Source organism: Crassostrea angulata, chromosome 9, assembly GCF_025612915.1.
Source record: "Crassostrea angulata isolate pt1a10 chromosome 9, ASM2561291v2, whole genome shotgun sequence".
NCBI classification, from domain to species: domain Eukaryota; kingdom Metazoa; phylum Mollusca; class Bivalvia; order Ostreida; family Ostreidae; genus Magallana; species Magallana angulata.
In genome coordinates, this window is record NC_069119.1 from 13,235,833 (window position 1) to 13,261,207 (window position 25,375).

General features: G+C 32.4%; 1 protein-coding gene across 1 annotated transcript; it reads left to right on the top strand.

The window, feature by feature from the left end:
- The first annotated feature begins 603 nt into the window (after nucleotides 1-603).
- Nucleotides 604-25,239, top strand: LOC128162972 (uncharacterized). Its single transcript, XM_052826423.1, has 6 exons — nucleotides 604-839; nucleotides 12,413-12,673; nucleotides 15,970-16,089; nucleotides 16,876-17,124; nucleotides 23,337-23,429; nucleotides 25,057-25,239. The coding sequence occupies exons 1-6, from the start codon at nucleotides 755-757 to the stop codon at nucleotides 25,236-25,238; spliced, it is 990 nt and encodes a 329-aa protein (XP_052682383.1). The 5' UTR covers nucleotides 604-754; the 3' UTR covers nucleotide 25,239.
- The last annotated feature ends 136 nt before the right edge of the window (nucleotides 25,240-25,375 follow it).

Here is a 25,375-nt window from a genome sequence, read left to right on the forward strand (position 1 = left end):
GGCGATCATTTTAATGAAGCGCATTAACTCGATAAAATAAATTCAAAATCTATAGAACAAGTAATATGATAATCTAGCTGTCAATTCTTGAATAAAAACGACATCGATTTTAATTCATCCATTAAAATTTTTTTTTTAATTGAAATGAAATTTAACGAGTTTGATAAACATGCCACTGAAGAGAAATTATCTTTTGTGGAAAAACTTTAATGACCCTGAAAATATTCTTGGCATTTTGTTGTATTTAATATTTACTTGAGCAAGCCTTGTTTGCACAGCATTTTATACCCGTAATCAGGTAACGTAGCATAAGGATTACGACCCGTTTATAATGTTTATTTTCCATTAGCTACATGTACATCCAGAGTATTTCTTTTTTATGTACAACAGCTATTTGGAACAATTCATTGGTTTATCGACACGCTTGTAAATAAGAAAGTAAATAAGAGGAAGTTTTTATATTCGCTAATAATGTAATACGGTGAGCTTACGAAAATATTCATTTGGTGATTATATCATAGATACAAGGACATAAGAGAGCTATCATTTCAATTTCCTTATTCCTTCCTTTTCTGTTTTATCCGCTTCCATAATATTTTTAGATTAAGATTGTAAAAACCAAGTGAAACAACACATGGAAAATAAAGTATTTTTCATGTGAGTTGTGATATGGTCCATTAAAGATTTATTTTACTTTCTGTCGGCAAAACTTTAGATTAAAAAAACATTTGAGACTGTGAGGTTTAGAAGAATAATGAGTTTTAGTGCATTCATGACGAAAGCAACAACGGAAGTGCAGCAAATTACTTTGGTCACGTTCATTTTTATTTTACACCAAGGTAAGTCTTTATGTTAGATATTAGAGAAGTTTAGCAAACCAACGTGTACGCGTACGTGTACGTAAAGAAAGGAAAATATGTGCATTACGTCATCAGTTTGTGTAATGACGAATTGCTACACGTATGTACCCGAATGAACATACATGTAAATTGCAAAGTACCTGTAAGGACGAACTTGTAGATTCTGTTTCCTTGTTGCCTATTTATTTTAATAAATATGATAACATTTCTAAAGCCTAAATATTTAATGCGAATACTGATATCTGCAAGCATAAATTTTCATTACAAGTTTAATATGTTATTGGCATTTTATATGCAATGGTTGGTTATCTTATTAATTTGCGATTAATAAAAATATGCAGATAAGAACAATGATATTTATTAATATTAACACATGCAGACTTCTTAATTCTCGTTTATGACCAGCATTCTGAGGTTAGTAGGAGAGGATATCTTTAACTACATACACAGGATGAATGACCATCTTAAAGATAGCTTAAAGGTGCTTAAAGGTAGCTTAAAAACAATCGTTAAGCCAACTTTAAGCAATATGTGCTGTTTAAAGGTGACTTAAAGAAAGCGTAAAGATGGCTTAAAGGCAGCCTAAAGACTGTCTTTAAGCCACCTTTAAGCAACCTTGAAGGACAACGTATAGGTCGTTAATGTCAAAACTTTTTTAAGCCACCTTTAAGTCACCTTTTAGCCACCTTTAAGCCATTAGAAAAATTTAATCAATATTGTGCTTAATTTACCAGCAAATGTATTACCTTTATGACAGAAAAGGTATTAAAAACGGTTTTAGCTCTTGAAAATGAAATGAAAAAAAAATTCAAAACGCCCATGTTGAGGATTGAACCCGGGACCTCTCAGCGCCACTGTAACTCATATCTTATAGGTCGTTTTTATATCCTATAAATTAGTGGTTATTGATTCAATGTAATGAGTGTGTATTTTTTCCTTGGAAAATTTTGACTTCCATTCAGTTTGTAACAATCAATTGTTATATCTAATTTATAAGGAACAAGATACAGTATTGGCATTATTTGGCCGCAAAATTTACGATACTTTCAACGTCTTTGTCTGCGTTATTGAAGTTGTGCATTGTACTATTTCTGTTATTAGCGAAATCCTACAGGCACTAATATGACGTCATTTTTCATTATGACGTCACTAATGTGCGCTAAACATGGAATGCTCATTTAACGTAGCTCGCGGGTTTGCTGACGTCACAATAGGAATCGACGTAAAGAATTGACCGTCATAGTAAACTCATAATTTTATTTTTTAAATGACAAATGAGATATTTAGAAGTATAAAAGAAAATATTTTAAAAAGCTTATATGCGGTTTATGACTGTTTATACAAAGATTTATAATATCAAGTGCTGAAAATTTAAAGATGTCACATACATTGTCACATTTTGTTTTATAAAGATAAAGAATGAGTGTGCGTTAGAAATCTTCCATTTAAAGTCATGTTTTAAAATAGAATGTATGCATGAACTTCGCTTTTTTTTGTTTACAATTATAACTTCCGTAATTTGTGCTACCGATTAAATTCTTAAATTTCTTTTGGCTTGAGATAACTGTTTTATTCGATTATTTACTTATAATGTCAGTAGTTGCCTGGCATTTTATTTTTGCATTGATTGACTCAGAGTTTCATAAAAACAAAATAGCAATTTTCTGTATCTTACAGCCTTACATTAATTGCATTTGATAACATTCACAATAATGTCTAATAAGCATTTACATGTTCTAAAATGTGTTAAACAGATAGTCTTGTCAATAAATGCATTTCAATTTTGGTGTTATAAGAAGTAAGGAAATGATGACGTCAGGCTAACGTCGTAATGAATATATAAGGTTTTGAGAAATCTTTAAAATCTTTAAAGTTTTTTTGACAAAAATTGGCCGAGAACACATACTGATATTTTTTTATGAATCGATTCATAATTATCTCCTCTGTTTTTGTGTTGAGTATGATTAATTTCGTCTGAATCGTTTGGAGTATAGTTTTGTAATGCATTTCTCGGTTAAAATGTGCATTTTACTATATATTTCATTGAAATGGCGTTGCTTGATTTTATTAATGACACTGTATTTGAAACACGATAACATTATTACCGCGAACACGAATCTTAAATAAATTTTAGAAATAAAACAATAAAACCTATGGATCACGTGGACAAATTTTCAAGGTAGGTTTTCTCACAAGCAGGTAAACCCGCGAGCTACCTTAAATGCGTTACAATTTGATGTTTTATGAGTAGTTTTCGTTAAAATAAGACACTTTCACATGCGAAAACCACTTTTATAGTTTACGTACCGGCTCATGATTTCATCATTTATTCATACACTTGAAATGGTGTTGGTTGTCACGTGTGAACAATATGAATTTTTAAGAAAATGAATACAAAAAATGATATCTTACTGATGTCAATAACATTTTTATCTATTGTTATCGACGTCAACAACGCTATCGACGCTGAGTGAGAAGCTGATTAGTAGAATGCATTTAAAATTGACAAGTTACTATTTAGCCCTAAATATTGTTCCACTGATTCTTAAATCATGCATACAGTACAGCTTACGAACACGGACGGTGCGACACGGCTCAACAATGTGTAACACCCAGTGTATACATATATATATGTAAAAAAAAATGGAGGATTCAAGAACAATACTTTTTGGTTTTATTTAGTTATTTTTAACAGACTTGACTATGTATTAATTTACTAATTAAAGAGAAACTAAAGGGGAAAAAAAAAGAAAATAACAACAGCAAATTACAAGACAAACAACGCTTAAACCTATACGAGGGTCAATAAAAAAATACGAAGACTTTTGTCATAGCTATGTTACTTAACGTCATATCATTACTAAATTTGGTAGACTGTTAAGTATGACTTTCATGAAAAATATATGATAGACAGCCACATTGTCTTCGCATTTTTTGGTTGACCCTCGTACAATTGTTCCGGTGGATATCGCCGACATATTGAAAGGCTTAATCAAAACACAATATATGGTGGCATATCTCTGCCCCTTGTGTGGAAGTTATTTTTCTATCAAATATGTCGACATGCAAGAACATTTATCGACATGCAAGATAATTATGTTAACATGAAACACTATTATGTAAACATGCAATAAAATTGCAACCAGATAAGAATTATACAAAATCTCAAATATCACCCACCTGTGACATCCAAGAAGCTACACGCTACCTTTTTATGTCGACATGCAACTTATTTACGTCAACATGCAAGATAAATATGCTGACATGCAGCTTAATTATGTCAACATGCAACTTATTTATGTCGACATGCAACTTATTTATGTCAACATGCAACTTACTTATGTTGACATGCGAGATGAATATGTTGACATGCAACTAAGTTATGTTTACATGCAAGATAAATATGTTGACATGCAACTTATAAGTTGTATGTCAACACAACTAAGTTGCATGTCGACATAAATATGTTGCATGTCAACATAATGATCTTGCATATTAACATAACTTAGTTGCATGCCGACATAAATAAGTTGCATGTTAACATAAAGAAGTTGCCTGTTAACATAAATAAGGTAGCGTATCTAAAATCTTAGATGTCACATGTTAGCAATATTTGAGATTTTGTATAACTCTTATTTGATTGCAGTTTTCTTGCATGTCAACATAGTTATGTTGCATGTTGACATAAATATCTTGATTGTCAACATATTTATCTTGCATGTCGACATAAAAATAACTTGCACACAAGGGGCAGAGATATGCCACCATATGTTTAAGTCACTTTGTAACTATAATATAAGATCGTATACGCAGTAGTCTGATCAATTTAAATAGCGCGTAGAATTATAACGGTAGAACATATATTGTCTCCCGTAATATTTTCTCACGAACTTTCTTCAACGAAATCAAGCCCTGAGGTTATAAAACTTTTTCCAAACTCGCACTCCAACTCGTACTCCGTACTCCGAGTATGTGATCCACTGAGTATGACTCTAAAAACCAAGGCTATAAAAGTTTTGGAGTACATGCTCCGCTGAGTACTATTTGGAGTATGCTCCAAAAGCCGATCGATGAAATTTTACGTCTCTGGAGAAAGACAGAGATCGGTAATTCATGTAAATAGTCCTGGCATGTAGGCAAACTATACATGTATTCAGATTAATTATTCATCAACAAAATGTAACACATAATTTACATGTACATATTAACTTCTTCATCTGCAAGCATGGATATGTGTCTGCATCTTTAACTTTTTGAGCAACAAAGACAATAAATCCAGTGTAATTGGTAAAATTATCAACAAATTGTGTTTTTGTCAAATCTCTCTCTCTCTCTCTCTCTCTCTCTCTCTCTCTCTCTCTCTCTCTCTCTCTCTCTCTCTCTCTCTCTCTCTCTCTCTCTCTCTCCACTGAGACTCAGATAGTGATTCATGGATGTGATGATTAATTATAATTATGTTGTAAGGAACGATATGAATATAAAAGAAAGAAGTGAGAATTTAGACGGATATGAAGAGATCTAGAGTATTTTAACATAGAATTTAGTTCGATACATCTTAAAGGGACTTGGACACGATTTGAGATCAACAATTTTATTTTTATTTTCTATGTATAAAATGGTTTACTGGCGCATTTTAAATGATTGACCAAGATAGTGAATGTTAAAGTCAAGTTACAAGCGAGATACAGAAGTGAGAAATCATTGTAATGTAAACAAATCTCGAGTCTTATGGTGGTTTACCATGAATATAATGTAGAAAATTACCATTTCTTAGAGAAAATGACTTGCAAAAAACAATTTCAACTAATTCAATATCTTCATAAATACAATTATCAACAAAAGAAAGTTATACTTTATTAAAACTTACACCAATACAACATATATGTAAACAATGACAATAATCAAGAGAATTATGAACTCTGTATCTTGTTTATAACTTGATATTTGACTTTCAAATTTTGATATAGCATCAAAAACTTCTATATTTATCAGTTTAAATATTGAAAATTGAAAAATAGAATTAGAAAATTTTAAGTCAAATTGTGTCTAAGTCCCTTTGGGTTTTCTTGGCTTTTAAACGATTGTGGTATTTTACATGCCAGGAAAAGATCAGAAACGACGCCAATACAAAACTGGAAAGTCACTGCCCCAAAGTGGATATCTCTTAAGATATTTAGTTAGCAGTTCTTGTATTAGGAAAAACAGGGAAGAGTTTAATTCAAAAATAGAAACATATACTTGCGAAAATCACAAAAATACTGAGAGGATCCGTGTATTTCCAAACTCATATAGTATAAGTATACTAAGGAAATTATATGGGTATTCCAATTTGATTGCAGCATACTATATTTGCCTTAATTCTTGTGAGAGAAAAACATCTAATATCTTGAAGGGTGGAGTGGGGATGAGGTATGGAATTGCATCAATGAACATAAGCCAAAAGCCAAGGCCACACGTAAAGTTTCTCATTTCAATATTTTTGGGAATGTGCACGAGAGTTTAAGAAATTTCACTAATTGAAATATTTTTGAAATTTCCAATATGAGGACCACGTTAAAGCGAAACTACGTGTTCAAGGAAACTGTGTACTAAAGTTGTTGTAACCCTTTTAGTGGGGTTTTATTGATGGTTCAAGTTTTTCTCACTTAGTCAAGGCTTGAAAATGTGTGTTTAGTATTTATACATACACGTACTGTGTCATTTTTAATCTTAAGTAATGTCATTTGATATTTTTAAGCAAGCCTTTTCCTATTCATCTTTGAAATTTGGAAAACATGTGTTAATTTTTATGCATTTGACATAAATATTTGGTTACTTTTGATAAAAAAGGAATAACTATATGAATTATCTAAATAGTTACTTGCTAATAAAATAAAACAATTTAAGAGATGAATATTCCCACAGCTAAGCTATATAGAGAAAACTCTCACATGAAAATGCGAATAAGCTATTTTATCACAAGTAGTACATGTATTTTTAATCGATTGCATAGAATAACAATAATTCTCTCTCTCTCTCTCTCTCTCTCTCTCTCTCTCTCTCTCTCTCTCATAAATTCTAGCTTCTATCATGCGGGTTATGATTAATTAAAGTGTTACTTTTTTTTTTACATAAACAAGCTTTTAATTAACTGTAAATTACTCAAATTCTCAAGCAGAATATATACGTCGATCATACTTAATGTTTTCTATAACTGTGTATTTAAGAATAGAATTTGATGTCATAACACCAAATTTTATTTTTAAATATTCATATGTGGAAAGATACTAATATAATACTTATAAGTATTATGGGGTTATTTTGATAATGTTGGTTCCAGTTCGCCCATACTCTTAAATTCACCTCCATCATATCTAGATATGTCATTAATAAAATGGTATAAACTTTCCATTTTAATTCATATACATGTATACTGTATACAAGTATATGATTAAATTATAGCGTATAATACAGCAACGTTACAATATGAAAAATATTATATGTTTGCACTGCATTTTATTTAGATTAAATGTCTTTGAGTACGACTTTGAGAAAGCTTCATAGCTTACTCAGAAAATCGCCGTTTTGTACTCAGCCGGAGTACGAATATGAGAATGAGAAAGCTTTATAACCTCGATACCTTGAGTTCGAGTACGGTTTGGAGCACGGTGTACGATTTGGAGTACAAAATCGTACTCAAGAAAGTTTTATAACCTCGGGGCCAGATCTCTCATTCTCATTCCCTTCATACAACATGTTGTTTCTTGTTTTGAAAATATTTCCCCAATACGATATCTTTCAGATAAAAAACTACATGAAGGAAGCAATGCATTCTTTGAATTTGAAGGTTTTTCGGGGGGGGGGGTGTTTAACCATGCTTTCGTTATTGCTCACTGTACGCGTAGCTCTTATAAGTAAGTACGGGTAGGTCTGATTTGCAGATGAATATCTGTATGTGTAGCTTTGAACATTATATTGAGCTGTATTATTTTTGTTGAATGAAATTACGTTTTGTAAGACTCGTTTTTTTAAAGGCAAAATTTTTTTTTTTTTTTAAATCGGACACAAATGTATACAAAAAACCCAAAGCCCATTGATTTGTAAAATTATTTCCCGTGCTTGCGCGGGATGTCATCTAGTTATCTATACTACTATATAAAATAATAGAGTCGAGTTTTGGGGCTTTAATACCGAGAAATCGGAAGAGAACTGTCTTTTGTTTTATATAGTTTAACATCATTGGCACTTGAAGATTACCAATGTGTTTTTATATCCTCAAAATCAAGCTTCGCTAATTAATAATCAACGATAAGTCCTTTTAAAAATTCGGAAATCATCTGGATTTTTTGGATTTTACAATCTTGCGCATGCGCATTACATTCACACTAAATCATGGGAGGCTCTTTACTTTATGTTTCCACAATATCACGTTTGAATGGAGAAACTGAAACGATATTACAAATACGTGTAAATTTTCATTGAAGCTTTGTCATATACCGTAGATTCCTTTTTTTACGCGAGTACTTATTTCCGCGATTCAAGGATTCTCCATCAAATTCCGAGAACATAAAACAGTGATTGCCGAAATTTTATCAAAGTTTCATGTAGTTTACATATGTCGGAATATTAAAAGCGAGATTTTATAATTCGCGAGACGAGTTTCTCGCGATTTTACGCTGATATTAATTCCTCGCGTTTAATTAAGGAATTTATATTAGTTTATTCTGTTCATCAAAGGAAATACGGGAGATAATTCTAACTCGGTGCATTTAATTAGAAAAAACCCGTGAGTTCCGAGTGTCAACATGGTGGCGAGTAAAACACGTTTATGAAAAAGTGTTGAATTCTTCATTATTATAAAAAAAAGTTTTAGATGAAAGGTATTTACAGCCTCAAAAAGGTTTGTTATAAATAATTTGACTGTTATTTTTAATGCAGCTTCATTATTTTTCTCAAAAAATCGTTTTGGAGCGATTCTGCAATTTGTTGCTACATTACAGGTATATGTGAGGCGTTTAATTGTGGTGATGTCCTCTCCCGAGACACAGTTAGATTATTCTTACCAGGTAGAGTGTAGTAAAATCTATAGTATTTCTGTAGTCTTAAAGCTTAGTTATGTAAATGCAAACAATACGTTAATGTCCGATAAAATATGCAATGTCAACCCGTGCACGCACGGGTCTAAGTCTAGTTTTTATATTAATTAAAGGTTTTGATATCAATTGCGTATACAGTAAGTATATTATAGATAAAGTTTCTAGTTCCACTTGACAATATAAATACTTGAATCCAAATACTTGTGCTAGGACTCCGCTTTTAAATCTTATTAACCCAAAACCTATATAGTTGTTTTCAAAATAGCACTCGTGTACATATAGCAGCTATGTAAAAGGATGTGGAATGTCGATTAAAAACTATTAATTACAAATTGCTGCACCAAAAATATTTGTTTTCATCATTGCAATTTTTTGAAGTGATGAGTTCATTCATGAATACAATGGTCATTCAATTGGGTTAACTTACCATTACAAACCAATGCTTAATTATAGAACTACGCATACAGTAAAATTCTAAATATATGCTTAAAATTGCGTTACGCGTACAGTATGAAATAATGACAAATCATGATATTCTGAGGATTTTTTATAATTTTATTTCCAATGATATCAAATTATAAGATTATTCTCTTAAAGTATACATTTACAATATACCTCCACATGTCCCCTATTCAGTCGTAATATATTAATGTATTTCGTACAAAATAATCATTTCAATTTTGGAATGTGACCTTGGATATTGATTGTCATGTTGTATATTTTATTTGATAAAATGAAATATATCAGAAAGGACACTACACTGTGCATGTGGTATATTCGTTTTTATAGAAGGAATCGTAGAATCAGTGGATCGGTATATAAAGTTCCTTCCGTGATTTTGTCTTAAAGTTTTTGACTAAGTCTTTATAAGACACTTTAAAAGTTTAGATAAAGTTCCTTCCATGATCTTGTCTTCAGGTAGTGGCGTCGGAAGTAAATTGAAGGTGGGGGGTGGGCTAGACTAATCCTCAGAAATCTTGACAAGGAAAAAAAAATAATTCCCCAAATTATGAAAATCCTAATCCGTGGGGGGGGGGGGGGGGGGGGGTGTAGTATACCTATGACTCAAACTTATCATTATTTTTCCAAGGTAAAATTAGAAACAATTATCATTGATGCGATAAAAAGGTGGGGGGGGGGGGGTTGAACCCTTCTATGATGATATGTACTTAATGGTTAGTTCTAACTTTGCAAAAAAGTGGGGGAGCTAAGCCCCCCTCCCCCCGTTTTCGACGCCTATGTAAGGTTTATCAGACTTTTAAAACACTTAGATAGAGTTCCTTCCATGATCTTGTCTTAAAAATTTCCACTTCATCTTTATCAGACAATTTAAACATTTAGAAAAAGTTTCTTCCGTGATCTTGTCTTAAAATTTTTGACTTTATCTCTATCGGACACTTTAAAAATTTTGTTCATCATTTATTTGAAGAAACTGAGAGAGAGAGAGAGAGAGAGAGAGAGAGAGAGAGAGAGAGAGAGAGAGAGAGAGAGATGTCATTTGTAATTCACTAATATGTTTTCGTTTAAAGTAATGCACATTGTAATAGAATCCAACAAAGCAGTTTCAGTCCGCGTACTATACCTATCAATCAAGTTAGCCCGCGAGCTGCACCACGTGCTCTTTCCGTGGTAAAGTTTTTCAAGTCCGAAGAAAATAGAAATATGTTTGACAATAATTCATACAGTCCTTTTTAAATTATTTTACATCAAACTGATCATGTTGATTGCTTTTAGCTATCAATATATCATTATTGCCGATTATTCCTTTAAAAGTAATACTTGTTTACCCTGTGATAATAACATTTACACGTACAGGTACACATTACAACTGCTAAACATGAGCTGGTACGCGTAGTTCTAACTTGTAATCTACACGTACAAGTACACGTACACGTTGGTCTGCTAAACCTCTCTGTCATGACTAGATAGTTTAACTGTACTGTATTATTTAACATTTTCTGACATTTTGCACCTAAAATTTTAACATGTGGATTTATAAAAATAAACAAAAGTTATAATGAAAATCTTAATATCATATAGCAAATAATTTTGAGAGATAATAATTCATATCAACTTTTTTTTTTGTTTCATAAAAGGAAGGTTTTCATTGTCTGATTAGTACTGAACTATGTTCATATTAATTGTGTAAAATATAAACTCCACATTTTAATCGTGACACCCAATGTAACCATCTTGGTCCTAAACATTTGCTTTTCCATATCAATTACAACAATTATAAATGTTCACAATCATAACTTCGATGTTCTTCAGAAGATATTACTTTAAATTAAAAAAAAAACCACTTTCTCGACGGGGAAAATATAATAAATTATAACAATCTCAGGACTTGTTTATATTGTGAAATATTTGATATTAGTGGGTAACTATATAAATCTTAAAAGGAAATTATAGCTTATTGTTGACACCTCTTTAAAAATTGCATTTTTGCATCTTATGGTGAGATCGATATTGAGATTACAGGCCTTAAAATCCGCCGACCGCTTGTTGATTTAAAACAATAATAAGGCAGTATTTCCTAAGAAATTTGGCTTGCAACTAATGTGCATTTAACTTATCAAATTCCTGTGAAAATACGGTTTGTCATAAGATTTGTTAGCCATTTGAGTCATAGATGGGCATTGTTTCTTAGGTGAAATATGACCAACTATTTTCTCGCTTTACAGACAATTTTATTTTTCGATTCCTTTCAGGCAAGTTCGGTTACAGAATAAATTGTTTATGTGTCTTATGTTCGAATAAGTTAGATATGATATATTTATATCTATATTTCTTTTTGTAACTTCTAAACATGTCTACGTCAGTAATTTGGTATACGAAATTTAAAATTGTCACATAGTAGGCGATTAATCATTCAATTGAATAAAAGTATCATATCTATGTAGTGAAGTTCCAGTAATGAATACATATGAATCCATGTGAAAACAAACGTCAATTTTAAATTGTGGCTATTTCTCGGCCATCGAAAAATCATTTTTCTTCAAATCAATTATGAAGTCATAACGGTTCTAGCATCAAATAGGCACTTTGGAATTATTTACTAGATCTTAACCTGAAGAAAAATAGAATAAGGAATAGCATGCCTTTTTTATATTCTTTCTAAATTATATCCCTTTAAAGATGGGCTGGCCCGAGTTAAATTAAACTTTAAGTTTTTTTTATTTGTAGGATGATGCGTGTATAGTTTGGTTGAAATTTATATAGTAGTTCTTGATAAGTCAAAAATATGAAAAGGTTAACAGACAGACGGATAATTGGACAAACGAACATTATAAAATAGAGACATGAAAAGTTAACTTATACTTTCAGCTCAAGCTCAAAATGGATATATAAGCATATTCCAGTCGCAAATCAAGAGAAGATCCTTAACATACTTTGGACTATTTAATAACATTTATCGAAAAATAATGAAATTCAAGATATCTTTGGTGCATTTATCAGATTAATCTTATTTTGCAGGACTAGTAGGGTCTGAGTACATTGTGAATGTAGCGTCTCAATCCACATGGTTAAATCGTGGGGACAAGTATGTGGCGTACTGCAATATCCCTGGCCAAGATCCCCTCGACATTATCCAGAACTTGAAAGTCAGGTGGTTCCACAACGGTCGGGCCCTGACCAGTCTGTGTGAGTTCCTGTCATCTGAACTCGCCCAGAGGTATTCCTGCAGAGTTCTGTCACCACAGCAGAACAACATCAGCCTTAAACTCACTGTATCAAGTGAGTACGAAATAAACCCTGCAATTTAAAAGATCAGATTGACACTTTGGAATCGAGAGAGTTGAATCAAATTCTTTGGGGTAACAAATTATCTAAAAGGAAAAAAAGAATTGCGTCGATTTGATTTCGCACAATTCTGTAGATATCGGATACTGTGGCCTCCTTATTTTACGCGAGTACTTAATTCCGCAATTCAACTGTCAACTCACGAAAGCATGAAATCTCGAAAGCCAAATTTTTATTGTATTTTTATGTAAGTTTACGTATGTCCGAAAAATGAAAGCGAGATTTTAAAATTCGCGAGTTGTGCTTCTCGCGATTTTACGCGGATTTTTATTCCTTGCGTTTAATTCTACAGTATGTGGAACATTTTATCTGAATCTAGTTGGTTGGTTTGATTTGTTGAAAATAAAATGCAGAACCTTTGATATTGTAATTAAGGTCTTCCGTTTCCAACGGAAGACCTTATTGTTATTGCTTTGTTCCTTTTTTCCTATTATTAGGGTCTTCCGTCCAGCCGAAGACCTTTCTATTATTCTATTGTTTCTTTTTCACTTTTCTTATTATTCTTTTTTTTTTTAACGGTTTTGTGCAGACGATTTCTCAGGACGTCTCGATCGATTTCATTCAAAATTTCAATATAAACGTGTTTTTATCTAAAGCTGATACAATTTTTTTTATTTTTGAAAAAACACTTCTGGTCAGAAGTTATCGTCCGTTTACGATTTTAAAAAGTCAATTTTGTCTGTCGGGTTTCTCAAAAACAAGTAAAGATAAAAGGCTGAAAATTTCAGAGATGATAGATCTACCGTTTTTTTTTCTGGTGCACCTTGGTCAAGAGAATGTCCTACGGTTACTTCCGGTCGTCATCGGAAGGACATTTTAAAAATTGAATTTTTCGACTTTTTTCTTTTTTTAATATTTCTTTTTGAGTTTTTTACACCTTTGATGACCCTTTTACTGATTCAGAATATGTAATTTGTTTTAAAATCGATTAAGGCATTCTCGAGAAATTAAGCGTCAAATTTCTGAAGCGAGAGTCCGAGTAGCTCAGTCGATAGAGTCGTGGACATGGCCAAGGCGACCCGGGTTCAGGCCCCGAGTGCCGCAATTTTTTTTTTACTATTTTTCGCTTAGATCAACAGTTTTATCTTTGAATTGATAAGTTTGATCTAATCTATTCAAAAATCAGACGGAAGACCCACTCGTTGCTCGCAATAAGATCGTGTCTACTTATTTTGTTTTTCTTCCTATTTTTGTGCACGCGATTTCTCGAAACGGCTCGTCTGATCTCAATCAAATTTTCAGATATGATAGATATTGGTCTGAACCTGATTGGAAATTGTTTGTGTTGATGGCGTCACATCCGTTTTTGAGATATGGAGATTTTTCTAATTTTTATATGGGTATTTTGTCTTCTGTCGTTCTCCTAAAGTATAAGATTTATTAAGCTCAAATTTCTACAGTTGGTAAAGAAAAGATTGAAGTTTTGCATGATTGTTGTTTTGTATGTTTAGCACTACTGGCGCCAAAGCTCGCTAGAGCTCGAAAATTGACATTAAAAAAGCGTCGTAAATTTTTGTGCTCTTCTCTCTTTATCTCTTTTCTGGAAAATATTTTAATAAGACATGTAATGTGAAAAAGGTTTATATTTACAAGACCTTTTAGCTGATATAAAAAAAGGGGCTGGCCCCTCATATTAGGGACCTAGAAGGCTCTAAAGTCTTTTACCCATAGCTCTTCACCGAGGGATATTTTGTAATAGATTATTGAAGCAAATTTGTTTATCTTACATTTATGAAGCCTAGTACTATAACGATTTTCTCATGTGTTACGTAACTAAGGGGTTTTAGGGGTCAAAAGTCCAAAACTTTGATCACCTAATGGCTATATCTCAAAAAAAGAAAATATTTTGAAAGCACAATAAAGAAAAGATGCTCAAAATGATGTACTTAACAACATGCAACCTTAAAAATTTGGCTCAGTGGCCCCAATTAGGAGATAAGGGACCGGCCCCTAAAACATTCTTTCTCAGATATCTCAAGAATGGTAACGAATTTCTAAACACTTGTTGAACAAAATGTCTTTATAATCAAACGACCTTTCATTTGATACCATAAAAAGGGGCTGGCCCCTAATATTAGGGACTAGAGGGCTCTAAAGTCTTTTTCATATAGCTCATTACCGAGGGATATTTTGTAATAGATTATAGAATCAAATATGTTAATCAATCAGTTATGTAGCTAACAGTATAATGATTTTACCATGTGTTACGTAATTAGGGAATTTTAGGGGTCAAAAGTCCTAAACTTTGATCACCTATAGCTCAAAAAGAGAAAATATTTTGAAATGCAGTATAAAAGAAAAGATGCTCAAAATGATGTACTTAACAACATGCAACCTTAAAAATTTGGCTCAGCAGCCTCTAAAAGGAGATAAGGAACTGGCCTCTATACATTCTTTCTCAAATATCTCAAGAATGGTAACGAATTTTTAATCAATTGTTGAGCAAATTGTCTATAAAATCAAATGACATTTCATCTGATATCAAGTAAAAGGGGCTGGCCCCTTAATATAGGGACCTAGAGGGCTCTAAAGTCCTTTTCCTATAGTTCTTTTACCGAGGGATATTTAGTGATAAATGATAGAAGCAGATATGTTTATCTTACATTTATTTAGCCTAACAATATAACGATTTTCTCATATTTTACGTAATAAGGGCATTTTAGGGGTCAAAAGTCCAAAACTTTGATCACCTTTATCTAAAAAAGGAACAATATTTTGAAATGCAGTGTCAAAGAAAAGATGCTCAAAATGATGTACTTAACAACATGCAACCTTAAGGATTTAGTTCAGTGGCCCCAATAAGGAGATAAGGGACCGATCCCTTTAACGTTTTTCACAGATATCTCAACAACTCAGGAATTTCTAAACACTTGTTGAACAAAGTTCTTACACCTGAAACAAAATAGTATCTGGCCCTTAAAATTTAGACCATCTTTTTCTGATTTAAATCATGTTAAGCTGTTAAATAGCAAAATCAAGATCGAACATAGATCTCAAGTTCTAAAATCAGACGGAAGACCTCCTCGTTGCTCGCAACGAGATCGTGTCTAGTTACAATATTATTATTACACTTGTGCATTTATGCAATGTTGCAATATCATGATGCAGATTTCAACATATCATTGGGATTTTACAATAAACAGTATCTGCCCTTATGATAGGTCTTTTTGTGTACAGGGAGATTTTGATCAAGGATTCTTTAATATTGACAAGAATTTTTTTTTTGGTAGATGTTCAGAAAGCAGATGCAGGGAATCTAACCTGTGATGTGTATGAGAAGATCAAGGAGAATAACAATTGGGTCAGGGATAAATTGGTCGCCATAAAGTCACTGCCTATACAAGTCAGAGGTAAGAAGTAAGCTTCAAACGTTTACAAAACCTTCTAGAAAAGCTAATGGTAGGACTTAGGTGAGTCTACTTTAGAAGTACTGTAAACCAGAGATATGATTGTAAAACTGCGACCTTTTCATAAGCTTCTGTAGGATGTGATTTAGGAGAAATCAAATCTAGAAGTACTTTAAACAAACATTTATTACTCACTGTCAGACCTTTTAAAAAATACATTATCTTCTAAGAGGTTTGCAGTAAAAAAAAATCATCAAAATTTGTTAAGGCATAATATGGTGTGCATTATAGTTATAGGCAGGGGTGTTTATAGATAGAGAAATATTTTTCGATTAATTAACAGTCATTTTTGCTCTTGCTTCAATAAGTTATATTGTACAATTATAACCCTATAGAACCTATTAAGACTATTAATGCTTCCATAAATTACATTGTACTAAAAACCTTCTGTATTTTCATACGTTATGTTGTACTATCACTTTTATAGCACCTATCAAGACTAATTTCAGAAGTAATAATGATTTTTTAACATTACAGATAAAATTGTTTTTTCACCGTTACAGACCCAAATCATTTATTTTTACTATAAGAGCGCCTAATTTTGTATTTTCACCAATAAAGAGCCTAATTGTATGTGCGTGTGTGGGTTTTTGTTTTTTTACATTAGAGGGCCTAATATTGTATTACGACGATTAAAGGGTATAATTATGTGCGTATTTTTACTATTAGAGAGTTTTATATTGCATGTCTACCATAACAGACCCAAATATTGTATTTTCACCATTACAGAGCCAATCAAAAGTATGATGTTCAGGTTTGGCGCCAACAAAGACGAATATCTCACCCGAGACAACAATGAGGCCATTCACCAAATGGAGGTCTTATCTGGCAAGTACGCCCCCTCTTGTGAGGCGATGGGTGGCATGCCAAAAGCCAATATCCAGATCATGATGGGCGACCAGATGATGCAGGGGAAGATCATGGACATAGAAAACAAGATGGGCACGAAATTTGTAGCCGATGCGACAGATTTCAGAGGTCAGTAGCTAACTTTGGTATTGTGATGGGGTTAGGTGTGTGTGGAGAAATGATTACTAGCCAACCCAACTGGTTGGGATCTTTGGGTCTTGTGGTATTGTTCAGGCCTTAAAAGCTGGCTTGTGTCTGTCCTTCTCTTCCTTTAACAAATTAGCGGCTCGTACGGCGGGCTATCCACTGTGGAGAATGTAACAAAATAAATTCAGGTGGTTTAATCTAAGTGGATTGATATTGGGTTCAGGTACTGTGGTTTCATCAATATTCTTTGAATGCCAATATTCTTTCATTTTGTTAAACAGTTCATCCACAAATTTTTTTTGACGAAATGCAACATCAAATATCAAAGGACTATGTGCGGTATGGTCAAATATCTGCCCCCGATTTCAACCAATCTTTAAATAGTATCGTATAAAAATGAAATCTTCATAAATCATTGTAAAGAGGATGCCTATAACTTCAATAATTATTTTAGTCACATTGCTCACTCCCTGTTTATCTATGATGTCACCTAAATGACCTAATTCCCGCAAATTTGCAAACAAATGAATATATTCTCATTTTTGCTCTATATTTTGCATTCGGAAGTATAGAGGGCAGGTCTGCTCAAGTGCGATTTTAACATATGTTTTTCTTCAGATAGTTATACATATTATACTAAAAAATGGTACTTGAGCAAGCCTGCGCTCGATGTTTCCCAGTAGAATAACCATTGGAAAACACCCATATTTTGCTACAAAACATCAATTTATCAAAATAATGCAATATTCATGACGTCATTTCTACATTATGACGTCACTGTGGTGATAACCTTTTACACTTTTATTTCCAATATGATTTTAACTATCTTTCACCTTATTTTAAAGCTCTTTCTAAAACTTTGATTTTGGGGGGCAAAAATTGCATAAAACCGCACTTAGTCCTTTCTGGGACATGAAAGCGCAAAAGACTGGTACTTCTCCCTGGTTTCCGACTGCTATGCAAACGAGAGTTATTGACTCCCTCAGAATGGAACACCAGTCTATCGCGGTATTCAATTTCAGCTGGAGGCCGAGACAATGTTGAAACAGTATATTGTCTTAAGGTACAACACACAACATCAAGTGACCACAGCGGGCCCTGAACAAGCAACCTTTCAGATACAGCTTTAACTCCTATGACCAATAACCCAGAACAAGTTCATTTGCCATAAATTTGTATTACATGTACAGATCCTTGAATTTGCCTTCTTTTTTTTTTTAACTAAATCACAAATATTGATGCCCATGAATATTGATAAAGCCACATTATCAAGAAAGGATAACTTGCTGGTCAAACTCGTTTTGATCCTTTTGTCTTGAAATTACGCAAAATTAGACCAGATTACCCCTTGATTAGTCCCAGCAAGTTCCCCTCCCTATTTCCTGGTACACTATTAAAAAAGTTAAATACTTGCTTAAAAAGTATTGTTTATAAACAATTAGTTTAAGATCATGTTATCCTTTTGTTGTTTTTTTAGCTCACCTGAGCTGAAAGCTCAAATGAGCTATTCTGATCACATTTTGTCCGTCGTCTGTCTATCCGTCCGTCAGTCTGCAGCTGTCCGTCTTTCTCTGTCCGTCCGAAACTTTTAACATTTTGAACTTTTTCCCTCAAACCGCTCGGCAAATTTCAACCAAAGGACTATGTGCGGTTTTACAGTACCCGCAACGTTATTTTTTACAATCCTATCCTATCGTATCGTGTATCAATCCTATCGTATCGTGCGTGTATACTGTTCTATCGTGCGTTAATTCTATCCTATCGTGCGTGTATACTGTTCTATCGTGCGTTAATGCTATCCTATCGTACGTTAATCCTATCAGGTTTATCGTTTAATTTCAACAATTCTTCCGTTTATCCTATCGTGTTAATCGTTTCGTGCCTTTTCATAAGCAAGTAAATTTATTACTAAGTTGCAACTCGTTCGGTGCGCCGTATACGAATATTTATATAACAAGAATTGTAGAATCCTATCCAACATTCTGTCAGGATAATAATTTTTTTAATTTTTTAGATCAAAATTAACCAATATTATATGTAAATCATATCTGTTAACATTGAAAATGAAAAACGAAGTTCTTAGGAACAAGGTAACATATTTACCTGTATATCGAATATATTTAATCGTACGCAGAGTGTATCCCTGCGTAAACATTAACTTGTATGCAATATAATTTTGTTGCATCATATTTTACAGAAACAAAACTATTGATGATATAATTTATATTTAATTAAAACCTGAGTTGTATTTTGAACCCGTTATTTTCCGTGTAATAATTGATTTCAGGCTGAATTGTTCTCGGCAATCAGCTAGGGTGTGTGGTAATGAAAACAATGTTAACAAATCGTACGCAGAATGTGTATCTGCGTAAATATTTAACTTGTCTGTAATAATTCGTTTTTAATGCATCATTTTCTTATACAGAGAGAAATGTACTTATGATAGATTTTATATTTACTCGATATATATAGAGTTGGATTTATATTTTATTAAACCCGCTATTTTCCGAGTGATTTAATCTCGGGCTGAAATATTCGCGGTGATTGGCTAGGGTGTTCGGTAATGAAAACAATTTTAACAATACAGAAAATTTATTGATCATTAAACCTCATAATTTTAGTTGAAAAAAAATTAACTGGTCATTTTTATACATTCTATAAATGATGCAGCAATGATTAACAACTCGGCAATTGTTACTGAAAAGAAATTCCACGTTAATCTTTATTTGTACGTGTTCTCTCTCAAATTCTGCCATTATCAGTTTGTTCGTAAATATCGTTTAAAGCGATCATACGTTTATCATGAACATCGTTTATCTTTCTTATCGTGTATCAATCCTATCACATCGTGCGTGTATACTGTTCTATCGTGCGTTAATCCTATCCTTTCGTGCGTGTATACTGCTCTATCGTGCGTTAATGCTATCCTATCGTGCGTGAATCCTATCCTATCGTTTATCTTGTAAAAAATAACGTTGCGGGTACTGTATGCATTTTTTGCCCCCAAAATCAAAGTTTTAGAAAGAGCTTAAAAAATTAGGTGAAAGATATTTAAAACCATATTGGAAATAAGGTATAAAAGGTTATCACCACAGTGACGTCATAATGTAGAAATGACGTCATGAAAATTGCATTATTTTGATAAATTGATGTTTTGTAGCAAAATATGGGTGTTTTCCGATGGTTTTTCGACTCGGAAACATCGAGCGCAGGCTTGCTCAAGTACAATTTTTTAGTATAATGTGTATATCTATCTGACGAAAAATATATGTTAAAATCGCACTTGAGCAGACCTGCGCTCTATACTTCCGAATGCAAAATATAGAGCAAAAATGAGAATATTATCATTTGTTTGCAAATTTGCAGGAATTATGTCATTTAGGTGACATCATAGATAAACAGCAAATGAGCAATGATAACTAAAATCAAGATTAAAGTTATAGGCACCTCTATACAATGATTTGTGAAAATTTTATTTTTATACGATACTATTTAAAAATTGGTTAAAATCGGGGGCAGATATATTTGACCAAACCGCACATAGTCCTTTGGCACATTTTGATGGGAAGGCAAATATAAATTGTTACGGACCAGTATATTCGTATTTGCTGTAAATAATGCTGCAAAACAATGCATATTTTAGAATTGACGATTGCCGATCAGCCCTGGCTTTTATTTTGTCCCGGCCCGTTTTACCATTTTACCAAGACTCGTATTCCATACTTCTAAAACGAGGTTCTTTGTTTAAAACAGCCATGACATTATGATAAACGGGTCGATCTGACAATGATGAATTTGTTATGCAACAGTTCGCGTACCAAGGGATGCAAATAACATTGGTGCCGATTTTGTGAAGTAAATTGAGGCTAAATATTTCAATGCGATGACAGTTTTCACATATGACGGTGGTGTTAACTTGAATTGATTTTCGTTTCGTTTTCATTATTTATGGTTTGTAATCGGGAAACTATCGTTTGTATTTTGTAATTTTTACGTATCAAATCAAACAGAGACTTCGGTAAATCAAAGAGTTAACTGCTTACCTGAGCGAATTAATCAAAATCTGGCGTATTAACAAAGTACTAAAATACAATTCATTCTATCGGTAATTCGGTATGATCTTTTGCGTAATGTTGAGATGCTCAGCATTTTCTCGAGTTTATTAAGTTTAAATAGAGTTTAATATCCCTGACAGAAATATGTAGATATATACATGTATATGTTTCATTTTGAAAAATAAATTGTGCTCTTTATTTGTTATAGTGCATGTTTCTTATGTTTAATTGTTTACAATTACTATTTACTATCCATATTTGAGTGTTAAGCTTCGTATTATAAGCAAGATACAGAGATTAGATCACAATTCTATGTTTGTACACAGATCTGAGACCATTATTTTTTCTATTTTAAATGCTGAATAGGAAGTACTAAGTTAAAAATCTTATGCTGAATGTAATAAACTCCTGAGGCTCAAACCTAGCAGAATTGTGAGCTCTGAATCTTGCTTATTATTTTACGATTGACGCTGAAATTTTCGTTAATCATTAGAAATGTCTCGCTAAATGTGAGATACTCGTACAAAAGATTTAAAGGATGATATGCTGGATATAACTACTCTCGGGGGCTCCCTCTTTATACAATGAATAATGTGAACATTACATCAATTTTGATAGTTTTTCAGACACGAGTGAATAAAAACGATACCGTTAAAACAGTTTCCATAGGTCTGACACATTTCTGTTGCGGGGATAAAGAAAATATTGCTATTCTTAAGAAAAAATTACAGCGGAAAATTATCCTGGTTTGTAGCCATTTGTAATTTTTGAATAAAGATGAAAATAATGGGTGGGCCTCAGTAAAATAGAGAGATATGCCTGTCAATATTGTAACATTGATTTTTATAGTTCTTTAACACGTCACGTGACAACATTTTTCATTCCAGTGTATTCATCAATCAAGTGTGAGTAAAGTTATAAAAGTCACACGAGTATACGCGAGGTAAACAACAATCGTTTAATTATAATGGAAAAGAGAAATTAAATTTTTGAATGTTTTTAATTGAGGAGTTGAGTGCATTAAGGTACAATCTTCTTCTTCTCATCTATAGAATATTTAAAATAAAATACAACATCTATTATATTATATTTTTAAAAAAAATACAATAACTAGTAAGTAGTTTAGGAAGAAAATGTACCTTTATGCTCTCATATATATTGATCGCTTTATAAAGTGGGGGAAAAGGGGGGAGAACAAAAATATGGGGAATTGGACGTTAACAGTGTACCCTTGCCAAATGTTTAGTTTTATATCTTGCTTAGGATTTTCATATTCTGGGTAAAAATAGTATTCCATAAAGGTACAATGTCAAAGATTACTTGTATGCAAAAATAAGTGTAAATTTTGAATACTTTACAATATTTATGTTTTGTTATTCTATCGCGGGGCCATATGGCACAATATCTTTTGAACGTCCATTGTTGCTCAGGTGAGCGATGTGGTCCCATGGACCTTTTTTAAATTACTGCTAGTTTGTTATAATCTGTACATCATATATATCATGTAATATATTATAACATTGAATCATGATTTTTACAAGTATACACTCTCATAACTGCAGCGGTGTGTGCATACAAATTGAGTAACGCGCTAACGCGCGTTACTCAATTTGTATGCACACACCGCTGCAGTTATGAGAGTGTATACTTCCAAAAATCATGATTTGATGCTTATATTTACATTTTTTTAACTTCTTGCCTTGTCTGCAAATGTGATTGATACCTTAAAATTCCTATCTTATCCTAAGGGTTAGTTAATATTAATGGAAGAGCCACAGTAACAGCCACAAGCGTGAACTGATTTTCGCTTGTGACGTTGCAGTTTAAAGCGTTCAACGTTTGTGACGTCATAATAAAACTCGTCAATTTGACCTTTGACTACTTGTTGCATTTAGAGGCATTTAAAGATCACAGAATTTAATAGAAAAACACAGTAGAATGTAAATATATACTTTTTATTACCAACATAATACTGTTACTTTAACAATAATTGGAATAATTAAAAGATGTTATGAAAATGCTCATTACGACAATTGTTACTTATTTTGCATTAAATAAACATCCGTGTGTTGCTTGGATACTTTTAATAAGTGATTATATATTAAATTGAGATAGAAATTTGAATGTTGTTTTGTGCAGGCAACAGCCAAATTAATGTAACGTGTACTGCAGAAGTTGAAGGACTACCCAACTCAGAAATGCAACTAACCTATCGAGTAGTAGTCAGACAAAGTAAGTAGCTCTTTTAAATCATGTTATATTTATCAAACTGTAGGAATATGTCAATAATTTTTAAGCAATAGAAAATTTTTGTCAGTGAATACAGCGTTATTAAAAATTATCAATTAAATGTTTTCTTTTGTGATTTAAAGGTAGCGAATTATTAGAAAAAATGTTCTGCAATGTTTGATTTCTTTATTGATTTCAATAATCAAATAAAACATTTTATTGTTTATATTTACATTTTTTCTTTCACAAATTATTGAATAGATCATAAAAAGTAGGTACATGTAAAAGTAAATGAATTCTTATCAATGTACATTGGTACTTTAAATAAAAGAAATAGCCAAGTATTCTTACAATGTATACGGATATTTCAGACTGCCTCATCATGATTTTTTTGTTCAGCCCAGGATTTTTTTTTTTGGGGGGGGGGGGTTGCTCACCCCTGCAAATGTTACTGGCCTTTAAATTTAAACCACGTGGTTTTATTTTACCTTTTCAGTTTTGCAGTAATCTAGGTACTTGTAGTAAAATATAAAATCTATACGTTTATTGATTTTAAACATTAACTCCATTAATTGGTGGATAAAGTGAGTTTTAGAAATTAATGTGACAATAGAAAATATATTTTTTTTGCTCTCGCAACAATTAACATGCTTAGTAGCAACCCCCCCCAAGGATTAACTTTAAATCTGCGCCTGATCAATTAATAGCATCAGTAGTGAAACAGACTGTATTATTTTATGCAAAATGTTTTTTGAATTGGCTCGATATACTTAATTTTAATTCAAAACAGACACGCATTCTTTTTTTTTTAAAGAAATTTAAAAAAAAGAATTTTAATGCAGACCAAAAGCATCAAACATGGCTATGATTGTTTTATTTTCAATTACGAGTAGAATGGTTGAACACGAATAATAACTCTGTTCTGAAAATCATCATTTAGTTTAAATAACCGCTAGATGATGAATAAAGACAATATCCTAATATACGTTCATGTTTAAACATAAATTAAAGTAGGATATGATATGAAAAACGACCAGTATTTACGTATTTTGAGAATATTATCCGAACACATATACTTCCGCTCGAAATTTTACAGGAATTGAACAAATCTTGGGGAAGTCTCGTCTCGTTAACTTTCATTCGAGCACCTTTGGATTAATTACACACTTAACAACGATAGAGAAAACATTCTGAACACAATTGCAGCGGTGTGCTGAAGGTTTTGAATGATCGTTAAACTGGTTAGAACTCCATCCCTAAGAAAAAAAGGAAACATATTTAGTTGATGTAAATAAAAATTAATAAATGCAACTGCTGTAGGAAACAACGAGCAAAATTTGCATCTGTTGTCAATTACTAGTTCCAGAGTAAAAAAAGGAGAGAGTTTAAAGATACAGCGCTTTTGAAAATATTATATATGTGTTTTTCAGACATTTAGTTTAATATTTGGGATAAGAAGAATTGACAGAGTTGTGTGATAACTGAAACTGAAATTTGGGTTTCAATGACAATTGATAGATACTTAATTACCAAAGGAATAGTCCTACATATGGACATACAATATAAGTTACTGAAATTATACTCAGTTAAAAGAAAACAAAACTGTTGAATAATTCTGTTTTCTTTACAGGAGATCCTAAATTCAGGTGTACCAATACATCTGCTGCTGTTAACAACAAACGACACAATATTACATGTGAAGTGTATGATCTTGAGGGTATTTCTTGTAACAACATCTTGTGGAAGCGAGGAGACACTGGTGAAGATTATATTCCAGACAGCTATTTCAATTTCAATCCGGTGTCAACCTGAAAAATATCCTCGCAACCTTAAATTGCCATAATACTAAACCGCTTCGCGAATATTCTCACATGATAAGCGGTAAGTGCGCTGTTTTTCTTTAAATAAAAAAAATCATATTTTGTCATTAGTTTAATTGCTTCTGTCTA

Coding starts and splice junctions, on each gene's coding strand:
- LOC128162972 (XM_052826423.1), top strand. CDS start 755: ATGAGTTTTAGTGCATTCATGACGAAAGCAACAACGGAAGTGCAGCAA. Junction 12,674..15,969: donor CCTTAAACTCACTGTATCAA/GTGAGTACGAAA, acceptor TTTTTTTGGTAG/ATGTTCAGAAAGCAGATGCA. Junction 23,430..25,056: donor TCGAGTAGTAGTCAGACAAA/GTAAGTAGCTCT, acceptor TTTTCTTTACAG/GAGATCCTAAATTCAGGTGT.